The sequence below is a fragment of the Engystomops pustulosus genome, chromosome 6 (genome assembly GCF_040894005.1).
Source record: "Engystomops pustulosus chromosome 6, aEngPut4.maternal, whole genome shotgun sequence".
Taxonomy (NCBI): domain Eukaryota; kingdom Metazoa; phylum Chordata; class Amphibia; order Anura; family Leptodactylidae; genus Engystomops; species Engystomops pustulosus.
Genome location: NC_092416.1, coordinates 41,105,389 through 41,122,488, shown reverse-complemented (window position 1 = coordinate 41,122,488; position 17,100 = coordinate 41,105,389). Strand labels below are relative to the sequence as shown.

General features: G+C 46.5%; 1 protein-coding gene across 1 annotated transcript in view; it reads left to right on the top strand.

Moving 5' to 3' along the window:
- Positions 1-8,725: 8,725 nt before the first annotated feature.
- LOC140065894 (5-hydroxytryptamine receptor 3A-like) overlaps positions 8,726-17,100 on the top strand; it is a 19,120-nt gene continuing 10,745 nt past the window's right edge. Inside the window, exons 1-4 of the mRNA XM_072113454.1 lie at positions 8,726-8,730; positions 11,403-11,499; positions 12,749-12,826; positions 12,941-13,026. Of these exons, the coding sequence (XP_071969555.1) occupies positions 8,726-8,730; positions 11,403-11,499; positions 12,749-12,826; positions 12,941-13,026 (266 nt within the window). The remainder of the gene's footprint in view (positions 8,731-11,402; positions 11,500-12,748; positions 12,827-12,940; positions 13,027-17,100) is intronic.

Genomic DNA, 17,100 nt, shown 5'->3' with positions numbered 1-17,100 from the left:
TGTCGCTTAGCGACGGCACTGCTGCTGTGCCTAGAGCTACCGACTGATGGCGCCATGCCCACGGATGGTAATTCGGAGGAGGAGGAGGTGGAGGAGGAGGGGTGGGAGGAGGTATAGTAGGCCTTTGAGACCTGGACCGAGGTAGGCCCCGCAATTCTCTGCGTCGGCAGTATATGACCAGCCCCAGGGTCAGACTCGGTCCCAGCCTGCACCAAGTTAAGTGTAGTAGCGTTCTTATAAGTTTGGGATATGGCGGGTGAGGGGAATGTAAACAGATGCGCAAGAAGCGCATGATGCGCATGGAGCTGGCGCTCCGCTGCCAGGCGAGCTTTCGCCAATTCAAGCCCCTGTCTCTAGGCTACTCCCCAAACAGCACTTCTAAGAACCTTTTGTATAAGATCAAGTGTAGTAGCGTTCTTATAAGTTTAGGATATGGCGGGTGAGGGGAATGTAAACAGATGCGCAAGAAGCGCTGAAATAATATCCCTAAATGGTAAAAGTTTGCCAGTATATTTTGTGGATAACACAGCAGGGTGGCGACAAAGTTAACAACTTTGATGTGTAATCCATGAAAACAACCCAAATTTCTGCCTGACACACCTCGTTTGATAAAGGGACGATGTATGGAGGCAGCTATATGGACGACTTTTGGAGGTAGCAATGGAGACAACGTGTGGAGGCTGCTATGGAGACAATTTAATTTGGATAGTGCCTGTATGTGGCAGTCCCAAACATTTTTCAAACCAGAGGAGCAGGTAGGTGGCCCTCCAGTAAAATGGAATAGATTGAGTGCCTGTATGTGGCAGTCCCAAAAATGTTTCAAACCAGAGGAGCAGGTAGGTGGCCCTGCAGTAAAATGGAATAGATTGAGTGCCTGTATGTGGCAGTCCCAAAAATTTTTCAAACCAGAGGAGCAGGTAGGTGGCCCTCCAGTAAAATGGAATAGATTGAGTGCCTGTATGTGGCAGTCCCAAAAATGTTTCAAACCAGAGGAGCAGGTAGGTGGCCCTGCAGTAAAATGGAATAGATTGAGTGCCTGTATGTGGCAGTCCCAAAAATGTTTCAAACCAGAGGAGCAGGTAGGTGGCCCTGCAGTAAAATGGAATAGATTGAGTGCCTGTATGTGGCAGTCCCAAAAATGTTTCAAACCAGAGGAGCAGGTAGGTGGCCCTGCAGTAAAATGGAATAGATTGAGTGCCTGTATGTGGCAGTCCCAAAAATGTTTCAAACCAGAGGAGCAGGTAGGTGGCCCTGCAGTAAAATGGAATAGATTGAGTGCCTGTATGTGGCAGTCCCAAAAATTTTTCAAACCAGAGGAGCAGGTAGGTGGCCCTCCAGTAAAATGGAATAGATTGAGTGCCTGTATGTGGCAGTCCCAAAAATGTTTCAAACCAGAGGAGCAGGTAGGTGGCCCTGCAGTAAAATGGAATAGATTGAGTGCCTGTATGTGGCAGTCCCAAAAATTTTTCAAACCAGAGGAGCAGGTAGGTGGCCCTCCAGTAAAATGGAATAGATTGAGTGCCTGTATGTGGCAGTCCCAAAAATGTTTCAAACCAGAGGAGCAGGTAGGTGGCCCTGCAGTAAAATGGAATAGATTGAGTGCCTGTATGTGGCACTCACAAAAATTGTTTCAAACAGAGGACCGGGTAGGTGGCTCTCCAGAAAAATTAAATGCATGAAGTACTATAGCAAGAGCCAGTGGGCCCTGTCAAAAAATAGCCATTTTCCTCTGCTTTACTGTACAAAGAGGAGGAGAAGGAGGAAAATGAGGAGGAGGAGGAGTGGATCAATTATTCAGGTTGAGCTTCCTTCACCTGGTGGAGATTGGAAATTCTGAGAAATCCAGCCTTTATTCATTTTAATAAGCGTCAGCCTGTCAGCGCTGTCAGTCGACAGGCGTGTACGCTTATCGGTGATGATGCCACCAGCTGCACTGAAAACCCGCTCGGACAAGACGCTAGCGGCAGGGCAGGCAAGAACCTCCAAGGCGTACAGCGCCAGTTCGTGCCACATGTCCAGCTTTGAAACCCAGTAGTTGTAGGGAGCTGTGTGATCATTTAGGACGATGGTATGGTCAGCTACGTACTCCCTCACCATCTTTCTGTAAAGATCAGCCCTACTCTGCCGAGACTGGGGACAGGTGACAGTGTCTTGCTGGGGTGACATAAAGCTGGCAAAAGCCTTGTAAAGCGTACCCTTGCCAGTGCTGGACAAGCTGCCTGCTCGCCTACTCTCCCTCGCTACTTGTCCCGCAGAACTACGCACTCTGCCGCTAGCGCTGTCAGAAGGGAAATACTGTTTCAGCTTGTGCACCAGGGCCTGCTGGTATTCATGCATTCTCACACTCCTTTCCTCTGCAGGGATGAGAGTGGAAAGATTTTGCTTGTACCGTGGGTCCAGGAGAGTGAACACCCAGTAATCGGTGCTGGAATAAATTCTTTGAACGCGAGGGTCACGGGATAGGCAGCCTAGCATGAAATCTGCCATATGCGCCAGAGTACCAACGCGTAAGAATTCACTCCCCTCACTGGCCTGACTGTCCATTTCCTCCTCCTCCAACTCCTCCAACTCCTCTTCTTCTGCCCATACACGCTGAACAGTAAAGGACTCAACAATGGTCCCCTCTTGTGTCTCACCAACATTCTCCTCCTCTTCCTCCTCATCCTCCTCCACCTCCACCTCCTCCGATATGCGCTGAGAAACAGACCTGAGGGTGCTTTGGCTATCAACAAGGGAATATTCTTCCCCTGTCTCTTGTGACGAGCGCAAAGCTTCCGACTTCATGCTGACCAGAGAGTTTTTCAACAGGCCAAGCAGCGGGATGGTGAGGCTGATGATGGCGGCATCGCCACTGACCATCTGTGTTGACTCCTCAAAGTTACTCAGCACCTGACAGATATCAGACATCCACGTCCACTCCTCATTGTAGACTTGAGGAAGCTGACTGACCTGACTACCAGTTCTGGTGGAAGTTGACATCTGGCAGTCTACAATCGCTCTGCGCTGCTGGTAAACTCTGGATAACATGGTCAGTGTTGAATTCCACCTCGTGGGCACGTCGCACAACAGTCGGTGAGCGGGCAGTTGGAGGCGGCGCTGCGCTGCCCTGAGAGTGGCAGCATCTGGGCTGGACTTCCTGAAATGCGCACAGATGCGGCGCACCTTCGTGAGCAAATCAGACAGATTGGGGTATGTCTTGAGGAAACGCTGAACTATCAGATTTAACACATGGGCCAGGCATGGCACATGTGTCAGTCTGCCGAGTTGCAGAGCCGCCACCAGGTTACGGCCGTTGTCACACACAACCATTCCCGGCTTGAGGTTCAGCGGTGCCAGCCACAGATCAGTCTGCGCCGTGATGCCCTGTAATAGCTCTTGGGCGGTGTGCCTTTTGTCGCCTAGGCTCAGCAGTTTGAGCACTGCCTGCTGTCGCTTAGCGACGGCACTGCTGCTGTGCCTAGAGCTACCGACTGATGGCGCCGTGCCCACGGATGGTAGTTCGGAGGAGGAGGTGGAGGAGGGGTGGGAGGAGGAGGAGGCATAGTAGGCCTGAAACACCTGGACCGAGGTAGGCCCCGCAATCCTCGGCGTCGGCAGTATATGAGCAGCCCCAGTGTCAGGCTCGGTCCCAGCCTCCACCAAGTTAACCCAATGTGCCGTCAGCGATATATAGTGGCCCTGCCCGGCAGCACTCGTCCACGTGTCCGTGGTCAGGTGGACCTTGTCAGAAACGGCGTTGGTCAGGGCACGGATGATGTTGTCTGACACGTGCTGGTGCAGGGCTGGGACGGCACATCGGGAAAAGTAGTGGCGGCTGGGGACCGAATACCGAGGGGCGGCCGCCGCCATGAGGTTGCGAAAGGCCTCGGTCTCTACTAGCCTATAGGGCAGCATCTCCAGGCTAAGCAATCTGGAGATGTGCACATTAAGGGCTTGGGCGTGCGGGTGGGTTGCACTATATTTGCGTTTCCGCTCCAGCGTCTGGGGTATGGAGAGCTGAACGCTGGTGGATGCTGTGGAGGATCGTGGAGGCGACGATGGGGTTTTTGTGGCAGGGTCCTGGGCAGGGGGCTGACTAGCAGCTGACACAGGGGAAGGAGCAGTGGTGTGCACGGCCGGAGGTGAACGGGCTTGTTGCCACTGAGTGGGGTGTTTAGCATTCATATGCCTGCGCATACTGGTGGTAGTTAAGCTAGTAGTGGTGGAACCCCTGCTGAGCCTGGTTTGGCAAATGTTGCACACCACAGTCCGTCGGTCATCCGGTGTTTCCTTAAAGAACCTCCAGACTTCTGAAGATCTAGCCCTCGCCGCAGGAGCCCTCGCCACGGGAGCTTCACTAGTTGACACATTTGGCGCTGATGCACCAGCTCTGGCCCTGCCTCTCCGTCTGGCCCCACCACTGCCTCTTCCAACCTGTTCTGGTCGAGGACTCTCCTCCGTCTCAGAAGCACTGTGTTCACCCGGCCTCTCAACCCAGCTTGGGTCTGTCACCTCATCATCCTCCGATCCCTCAGTCTGCTCCCCCCTCGGACTTCCTGCCCTGACAACAACTTCCCCACTGTCTGACAACCGTGTCTCCTCATCGTCGGACACCTCTTTACACACTTCCACTACGTCATGAAGGTCATCATCACCCACAGACTGTGACTGTTGGAAAACCTGGGCATCGGAAAATTGCTCAGCAGCAACCGGACAAGTGGTTTGTGACTGTGGGAAGGGTCCAGAAAACAGTTCCTCAGAGTATGCCGGTTCAAATGCCAAATTTTCCTGGGAGGGGGTAGACTGGGGGGGAGGAGGCTGAGGTGCAGGAGCTGGAGGAGTGGCGATTTCGGTGACATGGGTGGACTGCGTGGAAGACTGACTGGTGGTGGACAAATTGCTCGAAGCATTGTCAGCAATCCACGACATCACCTGTTCGCACTGTTCTGGCCTCAACAGTGCTCTACCACGAGTCCCAGTAACTTCAGACATGAACCTAGGGAGTGTAGCTCTGCGGCGTTCCCCTGCTCCCTGCAGTAGTTGGACGCCCACGTCCCCGCCCTCGTCCTCTACCCCTAGCCCTCGGGTTAAACATTTTTAAAATGAGAGTTATAACTTTATTTTTTTTTTTACTTTTTTTTGTTTTTTTTTGTGTGTTTTTTTTTTTTTTGTGTTTTTTGTTTTTTTTTTGAGTTTTTAAAACCAAACAATGCTATCCTATTGCTATGGCTATTTTCTAGCCAAGTATCAAAGCACACTACTATGCCAGATGAGATGACACTGAGTTAGTGCCTAATTGAAATCCAACCCCTACTAAATTTTCCCACTTCGGTCTTTGCTATGGATATGTGCGTCACTAAGCGCAGAACACAGCGGTCGCAAGTCTCACTACAAATTGCTCAGAATTGGCTAGTACATGCACTGCAGAAAGTACAGCCACCAGCAGATCAACCAGAAATCAAATATATAGAACGCTACTGTATGCGTAAGTAAGCTCTTTGTATTCTCCTATGGCTATTTTCTAGCCAAGTATCAAAGCACACTACTGTCAGATGAGATGACACTGAGTTAGTGCCTAATTGAAATCCAACCCCTACTAAATTTTCCCACTTCGGTCTTTGCTATGGATATGTGCGTCACTAAGCACAGAACACAGCGGTCGCAAGTCTCACTACAAATTGCTCAGAATTGGCTAGTACATGCACTGCAGAAAGTACAGCCACCAGCAGATCAACCAGAAATCAAATATATAGAACGCTACTGTATGCGTAAGTAAGCTCTTTGTATTCTCCTATGGCTATTTTCTAGCCAAGTATCAAAGCACACTACTGTCAGATGAGATGACACTGAGTTAGTGCCTAATTGAAATCCAACCCCTACTAAATTTTCCCACTTCGGTCTTTGCTATGGATATGTGCGTCACTAAGCGCAGAACACAGCGGTCGCAAGTCTCACTACAAATTGCTCAGAATTGGCTAGTACATGCACTGCAGAAAGTACAGCCACCAGCAGATCAACCAGAAATCAAATATATAGAACGCTACTGTATGCGTAAGTAAGCTCTTTGTATTCTCCTATGGCTATTTTCTAGCCAAGTATCAAAGCACACTACTGCCAGATGAGATGACACTGAGTTAGTGCCTAATTGAAATCCAACCCCTACTAAATTTTCCCACTTCGGTCTTTGCTATGGATATGTGCGTCACTAAGCGCAGAACACAGCGGTCGCAAGTCTCACTACAAATTGCTCAGAATTGGCTAGTACATGCACTGCAGAAAGTACAGCCACCAGCAGATCAACCAGAAATCAAATATATAGAACGCTACTGTATGCGTAAGTAAGCTCTTTGTATTCTCCTATGGCTATTTTCTAGCCAAGTATCAAAGCACACTACTATGCCAGATGAGATGACACTGAGTTAGTGCCTAATTGAAATCCAACCCCTACTAAATTTTCCCACTTCGGTCTTTGCTATGGATATGTGCGTCACTAAGCGCAGAACACAGCGGTCGCAAGTCTCACTACAAATTGCTCAGAATTGGCTAGTACATGCACTGCAGAAAGTACAGCCACCAGCAGATCAACCAGAAATCAAATATATAGAACGCTACTGTATGCGTAAGTAAGCTCTTTGTATTCTCCTATGGCTATTTTCTAGCCAAGTATCAAAGCACACTACTGTCAGATGAGATGACACTGAGTTAGTGCCTAATTGAAATCCAACCCCTACTAAATTTTCCCACTTCGGTCTTTGCTATGGATATGTGCGTCACTAAGCGCAGAACACAGCGGTCGCAAGTCTCACTACAAATTGCTCAGAATTGGCTAGTACATGCACTGCAGAAAGTACAGCCACCAGCAGATCAACCAGAAATCAAATATATAGAACGCTACTGTATGCGTAAGTAAGCTCTTTGTATTCTCCTATGGCTATTTTCTAGCCAAGTATCAAAGCACACTACTATGCCAGATGAGATGACACTGAGTTAGTGCCTAATTGAAATCCAACCCCTACTAAATTTTCCCACTTCGGTCTTTGCTATGGATATGTGCGTCACTAAGCGCAGAACACAGCGGTCGCAAGTCTCACTACAAATTGCTCAGAATTGGCTAGTACATGCACTGCAGAAAGTACAGCCACCAGCAGATCAACCAGAAATCAAATATATAGAACGCTACTGTATGCGTAAGTAAGCTCTTTGTATTCTCCTATGGCTATTTTCTAGCCAAGTATCAAAGCACACTACTGTCAGATGAGATGACACTGAGTTAGTGCCTAATTGAAATCCAACCCCTACTAAATTTTCCCACTTCGGTCTTTGCTATGGATATGTGTGCCACTAAGAGCTAAACACAACGGTAGCAAGTCCCCCTGCTAATTCCTCACAAAATGGTACTAGATGCAAATTAAAATAAAAAAAGTAGAACGTTATTGTAGCCCTAAGAAGGGCTGTTGGGTTCTTTGAGAATCACTCCTGCCTAACAGTAAGCTAATAGAACACCCTAACGCTTTCCCTGACCAGCAGCAGCTCTCTCCCTAGCGGCATCCAGACACAGAATGATCCGAGCAGCGCGGGCAGCGGCTAGTCTATCCCAGGGTCACCTGATCTGGCCAGCCAACCACTGCTATCGACGTGTAAGGGTACCACGTCATGCTGGGTGGAGTGCAGAGTCTCCTGGCTTGTGATTGGCTCTGTTTCTGGCCGCCAAAAAGCAAAACGGCGGGAGCTGCCATTTTCTCGAGCGGGCGAAGTATTCGTCCGAGCAACGAGCAGTTTCGAGTACCCTAATGCTCGACCGAGCATCAAGCTCGGACGAGCATGTTCGCTCATCTCTAAACGTAATAGATAAAACGACTCTGCATTAACCGACAGCAAAATCCAGCTTCTATATCAGTTTTTTCAATAAGTTCTCCGGACCACTCCTCCTTTCTAACAATTCTTGTCAAAGGATACATAGGTGACCGATGCCAAGTCTTCGCTGATGCCATTGTGATTTCTAAAACGCTGCGGAATTTGATGGCGCTATATAAATAAAGATTATTATTACTGTCGTTACCTGAATCACCATGGAGGTATGGCAGATATTGAATCAAGCTAAATTTATTGGGTTCTTTTTTTAGGCACTACACCGGCAGGATACAGCCATGAAGGTTCCTGAAAGGGACTGGCTATTCTGCCCAGCGCTACTTCTTTATATGCTTATCTCTTACTACCTCAAGGTTCTCCAGAGCAGATTTCAAATTGCTACCCATCCGCTGGGAAACCTTTCCCGCCCCTGGAATGCAAAAAACTAACCGAAAACCCTACGTCAGTTTTAAATCCGTCCCTTATGCGCCATGAAAACATAAGTGAACCGTCTACCCCACCCGCTGCATCATCTAAGCAAAACTCAGGAGTAAATGGGGGCCTGGCCATATTTGAAGTGTAGAAGCACTTGCCGCCGCCGCCCCAGCAGCAGGGGCAATACCATTGCATTCTTGAACACCCTCTTATTGACTAAACCCTGTACTAAAACCACCCGACCCATGATGCTGACTAGCTGGCACCCTAACCTGGGAAGAGAAGGAGTGACTGGACACACAAGAGGCTGTGGTGGACACACCGGGCTGATGCACAGGAGGGATACGGCATCATCACAAGACACAAGTTGTGCCATCATGATCCAAAGCAGATGTGTGCGCAAATACACTCTGGTTGCCGGGCTCAGTGCCGAAGAAGCAGATGAAGGTGAAACTTGGATAGCATGAGGTGAGTGTGAAAAATGTGGTGTCACAAATGTGAAACTAACTTCTTAAATGCTTATTCTTACCTCTTTCAGTGTTTCTGTTCTTGTGCTGCGCTGCTGCCAGGCCCAGACCTCTATTTGTTTACAGAGGCAGGCGTCTCCGTTCTGACCACTGACACCCGCATGCTTAACACTGACTCTCATGCTGTAGGAGGCACGCGGCAGTGGTCGCCAAGAGAGAACTGGAGTACTGGAAGATGTATATATAAGTTCTTTGTTATTTTAGCAGCCCTCCCAAAATTTTCATTCCTGGACTACCCCTTTCATTTCTTGAGGTCCATGCCTTTCTACGTTTTTACATTCCGGCTTTTTGAAATTGTACTTTCTTGTGGCACCTTACTATTATTATTCTTGCCATTTACTGGACAACTGGAAAATCTTCCATATGTGGTGGAATCACCAAAAAAATTAAGTTGCACCATTTCCTTACATGCTTTGCTTTTCTGACTTTCAATGTGTGCTTCGCATGACACATCCCATTTCTACTTGTGCCTTATGCCCCAAAAGCGAGTGTGATTATTCTGCTACAGGAAGAATGCATTTTCTGCTAACCTGTGTTAGAGCTCAATAATTCAGTGAGGTATCAATTTTTTTGGATGACTTCACTATTTGGCGCAGCATCACAGATGCTTTTACTGGGATGGTAATTAGCGCAGTAATATCCGGACACGTTTATAATGTGCATTTAATAAATAATTGCAGATGAAAATCCTGACAGCTGAAATGTGGTTGATTTACTGTACTACTGACATCCCACCCTATCTGTTCTGAAAATATAATAAAGATGTTAGGGGATATTTAGCAGGGTTTCTAAGCCAGAAAACTGGTGTAGAATCCCTGAAAATAATCAGAAATACTACTGATCCACTAGCACTTGCGATTATTTTGCCCTTTTCACCACCTCCCTGCCTTATGAGCATGGAGGGGCGTGAAGGGTGGTATCAGCCAGCGGATTAGTAAGTGCGCAGCCCAGCAACAGGATACATCAAGAATCCAGAACCTCTTGACAAATCAGGCCTCACAAGAAGGGCTGTGACATTATCATACACTGGCAAACGGGTGCCCCAAATTTGCACCAGCAAGCCTCATGATTACTGTGTGAGCATTGCAGTTCAGCCGACAGGGAGTCATTCATTATATTCCCCAAAAGGGTCCTGATATATCAATATTTTAAAATGTAACGGAAAATGGCACCCAAATGTTCGAAACCCCATTTTGTAACACATAAAAATTTTAATATAAAGTGATCAAAAGATCATATAGTCCCAAAAATGGTATTTATATAAACATCATTGAGTACCGCAAAAAAGATACTTCAAATGTGTACTTACAGAAAAGTATAAAAAAGTTATTGGTCTCAGAAAAGATTTAGTAAAACATAATAAAACCTGTCTAAATTTGGTATCCTCGTGATAGGGAGGTGTCATCTGGAGCGCACAGTAAAAGCCGTAAAATCAGGGCCAAAAAGGAAATTGTGGTTTTTTGTCAAATGTTCCACTTTTGGATTTTTTCCCAGTACAAGGAATGGAATATTTAATAGCGTGACTAGGAAGGACATTTAGTTATAAAGAAAACATTTCCAATATATATCAATAGATATCACCATCTGTCTATATATAAGGTCTCTACAACTCCCAGGGCTTCCCCAGACACATGGCTCTATTTAATTAAAATAAATAATTTTTTTGCCCACCCCAGAATTTGAACCCACAAGCACCACACTCCACTTGCCATACAGAGACTGAGTCTCTATCCACTGGGCTAAGGGCTTAGTGGTTATTGATTATTTAATTGTTAAATTATTAAATTATTTAATTGAATTAAATAGAGACCTGGGGGCAAATTTTTTCAGGACCTCTGCGCACCGCCAGTGGCGCAGAGGCCCTGAAATAATCGCAAATGCTAGCCTATTGCTATCTTTTGCGATTATTTTCCCCAATCCGCCACTTTCACGCCAGGGCGTGAAGGGGGGGCGCGGCCGGACGGGAGTGGGCCGGCACGGGGCGTTACTGTCCCCGCGCCTGCGCACTCGCTGCTGCCGGCGACTTTTCATAGGTGAAAAGTCGCCGGCTACGGTTTTTTCTACGCCAGGCCCTGCCTGGCGTAGGATATACACTGCGCATCTGGCAGAAGCCAATGGGGGTTATTTACTAAGGGCGCGATTCGCGTTTTCCCGACGTGTTACCCGAATATTTCCGATTTGCGGCGATTTTCTCTGAATTGCCCTGGGATCGGCGCTGGCATGCACGCGACGGAAATCGGGGGGTGTGGCCGAACGGTAACCCGACAGATTCGGAAAAACCGCCGCATTTAAAAAAAATAATTGGTCGCACGGGCCATACTCACATGCACCACGATGAAGACGATGAACTCCGGGGCACCTCGGCAGACTCATCAGAGAAGCCGCTGCTGGAACGCGAATGGACCGCGTAAGTAAATTTGCCCCATTAAGTACCACTTGCATGCACCGGGAAGAAGAAGGTGAACTCCATCGGACCTGAGCGGAGAAGCAACACATGCAGGATATCAGGCATACGATCTTATTTAATCGCGGCACAGTGCATTATCGTCGGACAATGCAGTTTCAGTGAACTTCTCCAGACGGGTATGTAAATGTCCCACGATGTCTCTACAGGTCCTACACAGAGAGTGAGGGAGCGGTGCAGTCTCTGGAAGATCGGATAAAGCACTTTGTCAGCTCTTCACCCGATCTCCTTGGTCAGGAGGGCCTGGTAGTGCTGGATCCTCAGACTTTGGACCATAAGACGCAGGCACCTTATATCAATGCACCAAAAAGTGCATCTTATATCATTTACCAAATAATGCGGTGCCTAATTTTTTTTGGAGAGTCACTAAATAGTCTTATTGGTCTTATCTCCTTACAGAGCTGACTTAACAAGTGTAATATTGCGAAGGGAGTAGATTAATCACAACTTCTATGCCAGTTTTCTGGCATAGAAGCAGATAAATAATCGCAAATTATTTCAGTGCAAGAATTTGTGATTAAAACAACAAATACACTACCTCCATGGACGTGGAGGGGACGTTGAGGGATGCCCAGCTGGTGGAGGGGACGGCACAGGGACCTCCCCGCCTTATTCCTGTGTTCTTTTGAAAAATCAGCGAAGGAGCACTGGCGCATGATAAATCTCCCTTAAGGTGTGTAAGTTGATCTTTATCCGTCTGTCTATGTCTATCTGATGTGTACAGACTTGAGAAGTCTTTCTAAAAACACTGCTCACAGCAAGATAAGAAAGGAGCAAAAAAAGGACAGAGAAGTTATTTCCTTCATGAAGTATTTGTAAGTTTACTATTATCACCTGCACTTTTCATCTAGTTAAGCTTTAAGGACTCCTATTTCTTATAAGAATACCAATACATATTGAAAGAAGCTACCAAAATGCTAAAGCATATAGACCGATCAATTTGTGTGACCCTGTCACTACATCTAGTATTATTATGCTTCGTTCCAGTGATAATTCCTTGCTAGTCACGAAACATTATTATTCTGCAATACTTTCACTGTTCCTTACAGAGTTTTCCAAATATCTAATATTGTAGATGATTGGTGCCTGGGAGGAGTGGTCTGACCACTAATACCCCATGGAAATCAGAAATGGGTGGACAAAACAGATCTTGAATGTGGAGCATTGGCATTGAGCTTGACTTCTAAAGGATGTATTGGATGGCATTTTCTGGAAGCACTGAGGAACTAGCGTCTGCCAAAGTCCATTCACATAGGACATTTTGGTGAATACTGGTGGTTAGATGTCAGCCACTAATGGTCTATCCCGCAGTGATTAGGCAATTATTTCCCTCCAATGATCATTAGTGTTAAAACCCCTAAATAAGAACGATAACTGAGACTTTAGTGACCCCATATGACGTACTGATATTTACTGACTATCATTGCAAGTTATTATTCTAATTAGAAATCTGTAAATCCCTCAAGAGTTATGGTATTACTCATGAAAACCACAGACAAATCCACCACAGCCTGATGATCAACTCAAAGCAATCTGTCAAGCAAGAGAGCAACAAGAGAAGGCAAAGATACTGGTAAGGTTTTAATCAAGGTCCGACATCTGATAGATACAAGTCAAGACTGAGGATATTGTATGTTGTATAATAATGCTAATCTATAATATATTCCTTAAAAACTTTGATTTTCAGATACTTCTCTTCAATCAGAGTAAGAATGGTGCAAGGATGTATTCAGACTACCATCTTCTATCTTCTTCTTCTGATGACCTGTCAAGGTAAGTTCATTATGGATTAATTAATCTTTTAAACCCCATATTAGGCAGGTCATAATGCTAAGATCTTCATTTGTTGTATTGCAGAAGTTAAGGTCTACATATTCACTGAGTTAGGAGCCTGACAGCTTCTGTATGTTAGAAGAATGGGTCATCAATGGTATATCAGTGGGGGTTTGGCTCCAGGAACCCCACTTTGTGGCTGATTAAAGAAGTTTTTGCATTGGGTACTGGCCAAGGATGGTACGGTAGCCCTTTGCATTGAAGTTCCAGGGAGTAAAAACCTCACCGCTCTGATATTGATGAACTATTATAATCAGTAGTAAAGTGTTGACTGAAGAGTTATTCCAAAACTTTAGGCACTGAGGAGCTTCAAACAGCAAACATAAAACTTTTTGAGTTGTGAGTAGATTCTATCAACCCAGAATTGATGGTGCCCTATTGAAAACATTGTAAGCACCTTCAATGACATTTATACATATTGACCCACACACACATACTAGCATGTGAATTTATCAAATCCTTTCATGACAGTTTATAAAATTAGGCTATAATTCCTATTTACAAGTCCTTCCTGGGGAATTAGCACACATACTGCATTGTGCTTCTCCCTTACTTAACTACATTGTTCTTTAGCTCTTTTATATTTACTATGAAACTATCTGTATCTGCACTACACATTCTACACTACTCTCTAGTCGTACCATACTACATGTACCGTACTACCACTACATGTAATGCATTGCTCCTACCCGTACTACATGTCCTGTACTGCTCTCTACTTGTACTACATGTACTGTACTGCCCTCTACCTGTACTACATGTACTGTACTGCTCTCTACCTGTACTACATGTCCTGTACTGCCCTCTACCTGTACTACATGTCCTGTACTGCTCTCTGCCTGTACTACATGTACTGTACTGCCCTCTACCCGTACTACATGTCCTGTACTGCCCTCTACCTGTACTACATGTCCTGTACTGCTCTCTACCTGTACTACATGTCCTGTACTGCTCTCTACCTGTACTACATGTACTGTACTGCTCTCTACATGTACTACATGTACTGCACTGCTCTCTACCTGTACTACATGTCCTGTACTGCTCTCTGCCTGTACTACATGTACTGTACTGCCCTCTACCTGTACTACATGTCCTGTACTGCCCTCTACCTGTACTACATGTAATATACTGCTCTCTACCTGTACTACATGTACTGTACTGCTCTTTACCTGTACTACATGTACTGTACTGCCCTCTACCTGTACTACATGTAATGTACTGCTCTCTACCTGTACTACATGTACTGTACTGCCCTTTACCTGTACTACATGTACTGTACTGCTCTCTACCTGTACTACATGTACTGTACTGCTCTCTGCCTGTACTACATGTATTGTACTGCTATCTACCTGTACTACATGTCCTATATTGCCCTCTATCTGTACTACATGTCCTGTACTGGCCTCTTCCTGTACTATACTGCCCTCTATCTGTACAACATGTCCTGTACTGCCCTCTTCCTGCCCTCTACCTGTACTACATGTCTTGTACTGCTCCCTACCTGAACTACATGTGCTATACTGCCCTCTACCTGTACTACATGTACTGTACTGCCCTCTACATGTACTACATGTACTGTACTGCTCTCTACCTGTACTACATGTACTGTACTGCTCTCTACCAGTACTACATGTCGTGTACTGCCCTCTACCTGTACTACATGTACTCTACTGCTTTCTACCTGTACCACATGTCCTGTACTGCTCTCTACTTGTACTAAATGTCCTGTACTTCCCTCTACCTGTACTACATGTGCTGTACTGCCCTCTACCTGTACTACATGTACTGCACTGCTCCCTGTCTGTACTACATGTCCTGTACTGCCCTCTACCTGTAATACATGTCCTGTACTGCTCCCTGTCTGTACTACATGTCCTGTACTACCCTCTACCTGTACTACATGTCCTGTACTGCTCTCTGCCTGTACTACATGTACTGTACTGCCCTCTACCCGTACTACATGTCCTGTACTGCCCTCTACCTGTACTACATGTCCTGTACTGCTCTCTACCTGTACTACATGTACTGTACTGCTCTCTACATGTACTACATGTACTGTACTGCTCTCTACCTGTACTACATGTCCTGTACTGCTCTCTGCCTGTACTACATGTACTGTACTGCCCTCTACCTGTACTACATGTCCTGTACTGCCCTCTACCTGTACTACATGTAATATACTGCTCTCTACCTGTACTACATGTACTGTACTGCTCTTTACCTGTACTACATGTACTGTACTGCCCTCTACCTGTACTACATGTAATGTACTGCTCTCTACCTGTACTACATGTACTGTACTGCCCTTTACCTGTACTACATGTACTGTACTGCTCTCTACCTGTACTACATGTACTGTACTGCTCTCTGCCTGTACTACATGTATTGTACTGCTATCTACCTGTACTAAATGTCCTGTACTGCCCTCTATCTGTACTACATGTCCTGTACTGGCCTCTTCCTGTACTATACTGCCCTCTATCTGTACAACATGTCCTGTACTGCCCTCTTCCTGCCCTCTACCTGTACTACATGTCTTGTACTGCTCCCTACCTGAACTACATGTGCTATACTGCCCTCTACCTGTACTACATGTACTGTACTGCCCTCTACATGTACTACATGTACTGTACTGCTCTCTACCTGTACTACATGTACTGTACTGCTCTCTACCAGTACTACATGTCGTGTACTGCCCTCTACCTGTACTACATGTACTCTACTGCTTTCTACCTGTACCACAGGTCCTGTACTGCTCTCTACTTGTACTAAATGTCCTGTACTTCCCTCTACCTGTACTACATGTGCTGTACTGCCCTCTACCTGTACTACATGTACTGCACTGCTCCCTGTCTGTACTACATGTCCTGTACTGCCCTCTACCTGTACTACATGTCCTGTACTGCTCCCTGTCTGTACTACATGTCCTGTACTACCCTCTACCTGTACTACATGTCCTGTACTGCTCTCTACCTGTACTGCCCTCTACCTGTACTACATGTACTGTACTGCTCTCTACCTGTACTACATGTCCTGTACTGCTCTCTACTTGTACTGCATGTCCTGTACTGCTCTCTACCTGTACTGCCCTCTACCTGTACTACATGTACTGCACTGCTACCTGTCTGTACTACATGTCTTGTACTGCCCTCTACCTGTAGTACATGTACTGTACTGCCCTCTACCTGTACTACATGTACTGCACTGCTCCCTGTCTGTACTACATGTCTTGTACTGCCCTCTACCTGTACTACATGTCCTGTACTGTTGTTTGCCTCATAATGCATCAAATCAAAAGGTAGATTTCTTTTAAGGGCAATAAAAGTTGACATTTTGGAGGCTTTGGGGGCTCCTGTTACAATATTGTCACATTACATTGGTTGTCAAGGAACAAGTTCATTCTGCAAATTGTGCACTTGTACTAGTATGTTCCTTGCTTGGTGTTTCTTACAGGAAGCAAGGGAAAAATAAAAAGGAGCAGCACAAGATACTCAAATTTGACTCAAGTGCGTCTACTAACTTCTCTGTTAGATGGATATGAAAGGGATCTGAGACCTGTGAAGAACTGGAGAAATAGCACCATGGTGTATATCGATGTAACTGTATTTGCTATTCTTTCCGTGGTAAGCACATGGAGTCCCTAATGTGAATGTAAGAATCGGGCTGAAGTTTTTTGATGTATCGCGTTGCAAAAATGAAGCGGCAGGGCTATCATATGCCGGCGCAGGCAGGGGCGCACCTGCCATGAGGCGAGTTGAGCATCTCGCCTCAGGCGGCGCGCTTCCCGCTCAGCGAGGGGGCGGCACCGGCCGGCACTGAGCTCCCGGGCCGGTACGGGACCGCGTTGCAGCCCTCCATCAGTCCACCTTGCTCCCTGACGCTGCCGGCACCGAGCTTCCGCCCCCCTGCATCAAAATCCTGCCGGCCGGCAACACTTTCCTGTGCTCAGTCTAGCACCATGCTCCCAATGTGCTGCCGCCCCCCACTCCCCCATACTTTCGCTCCCGCCCATAC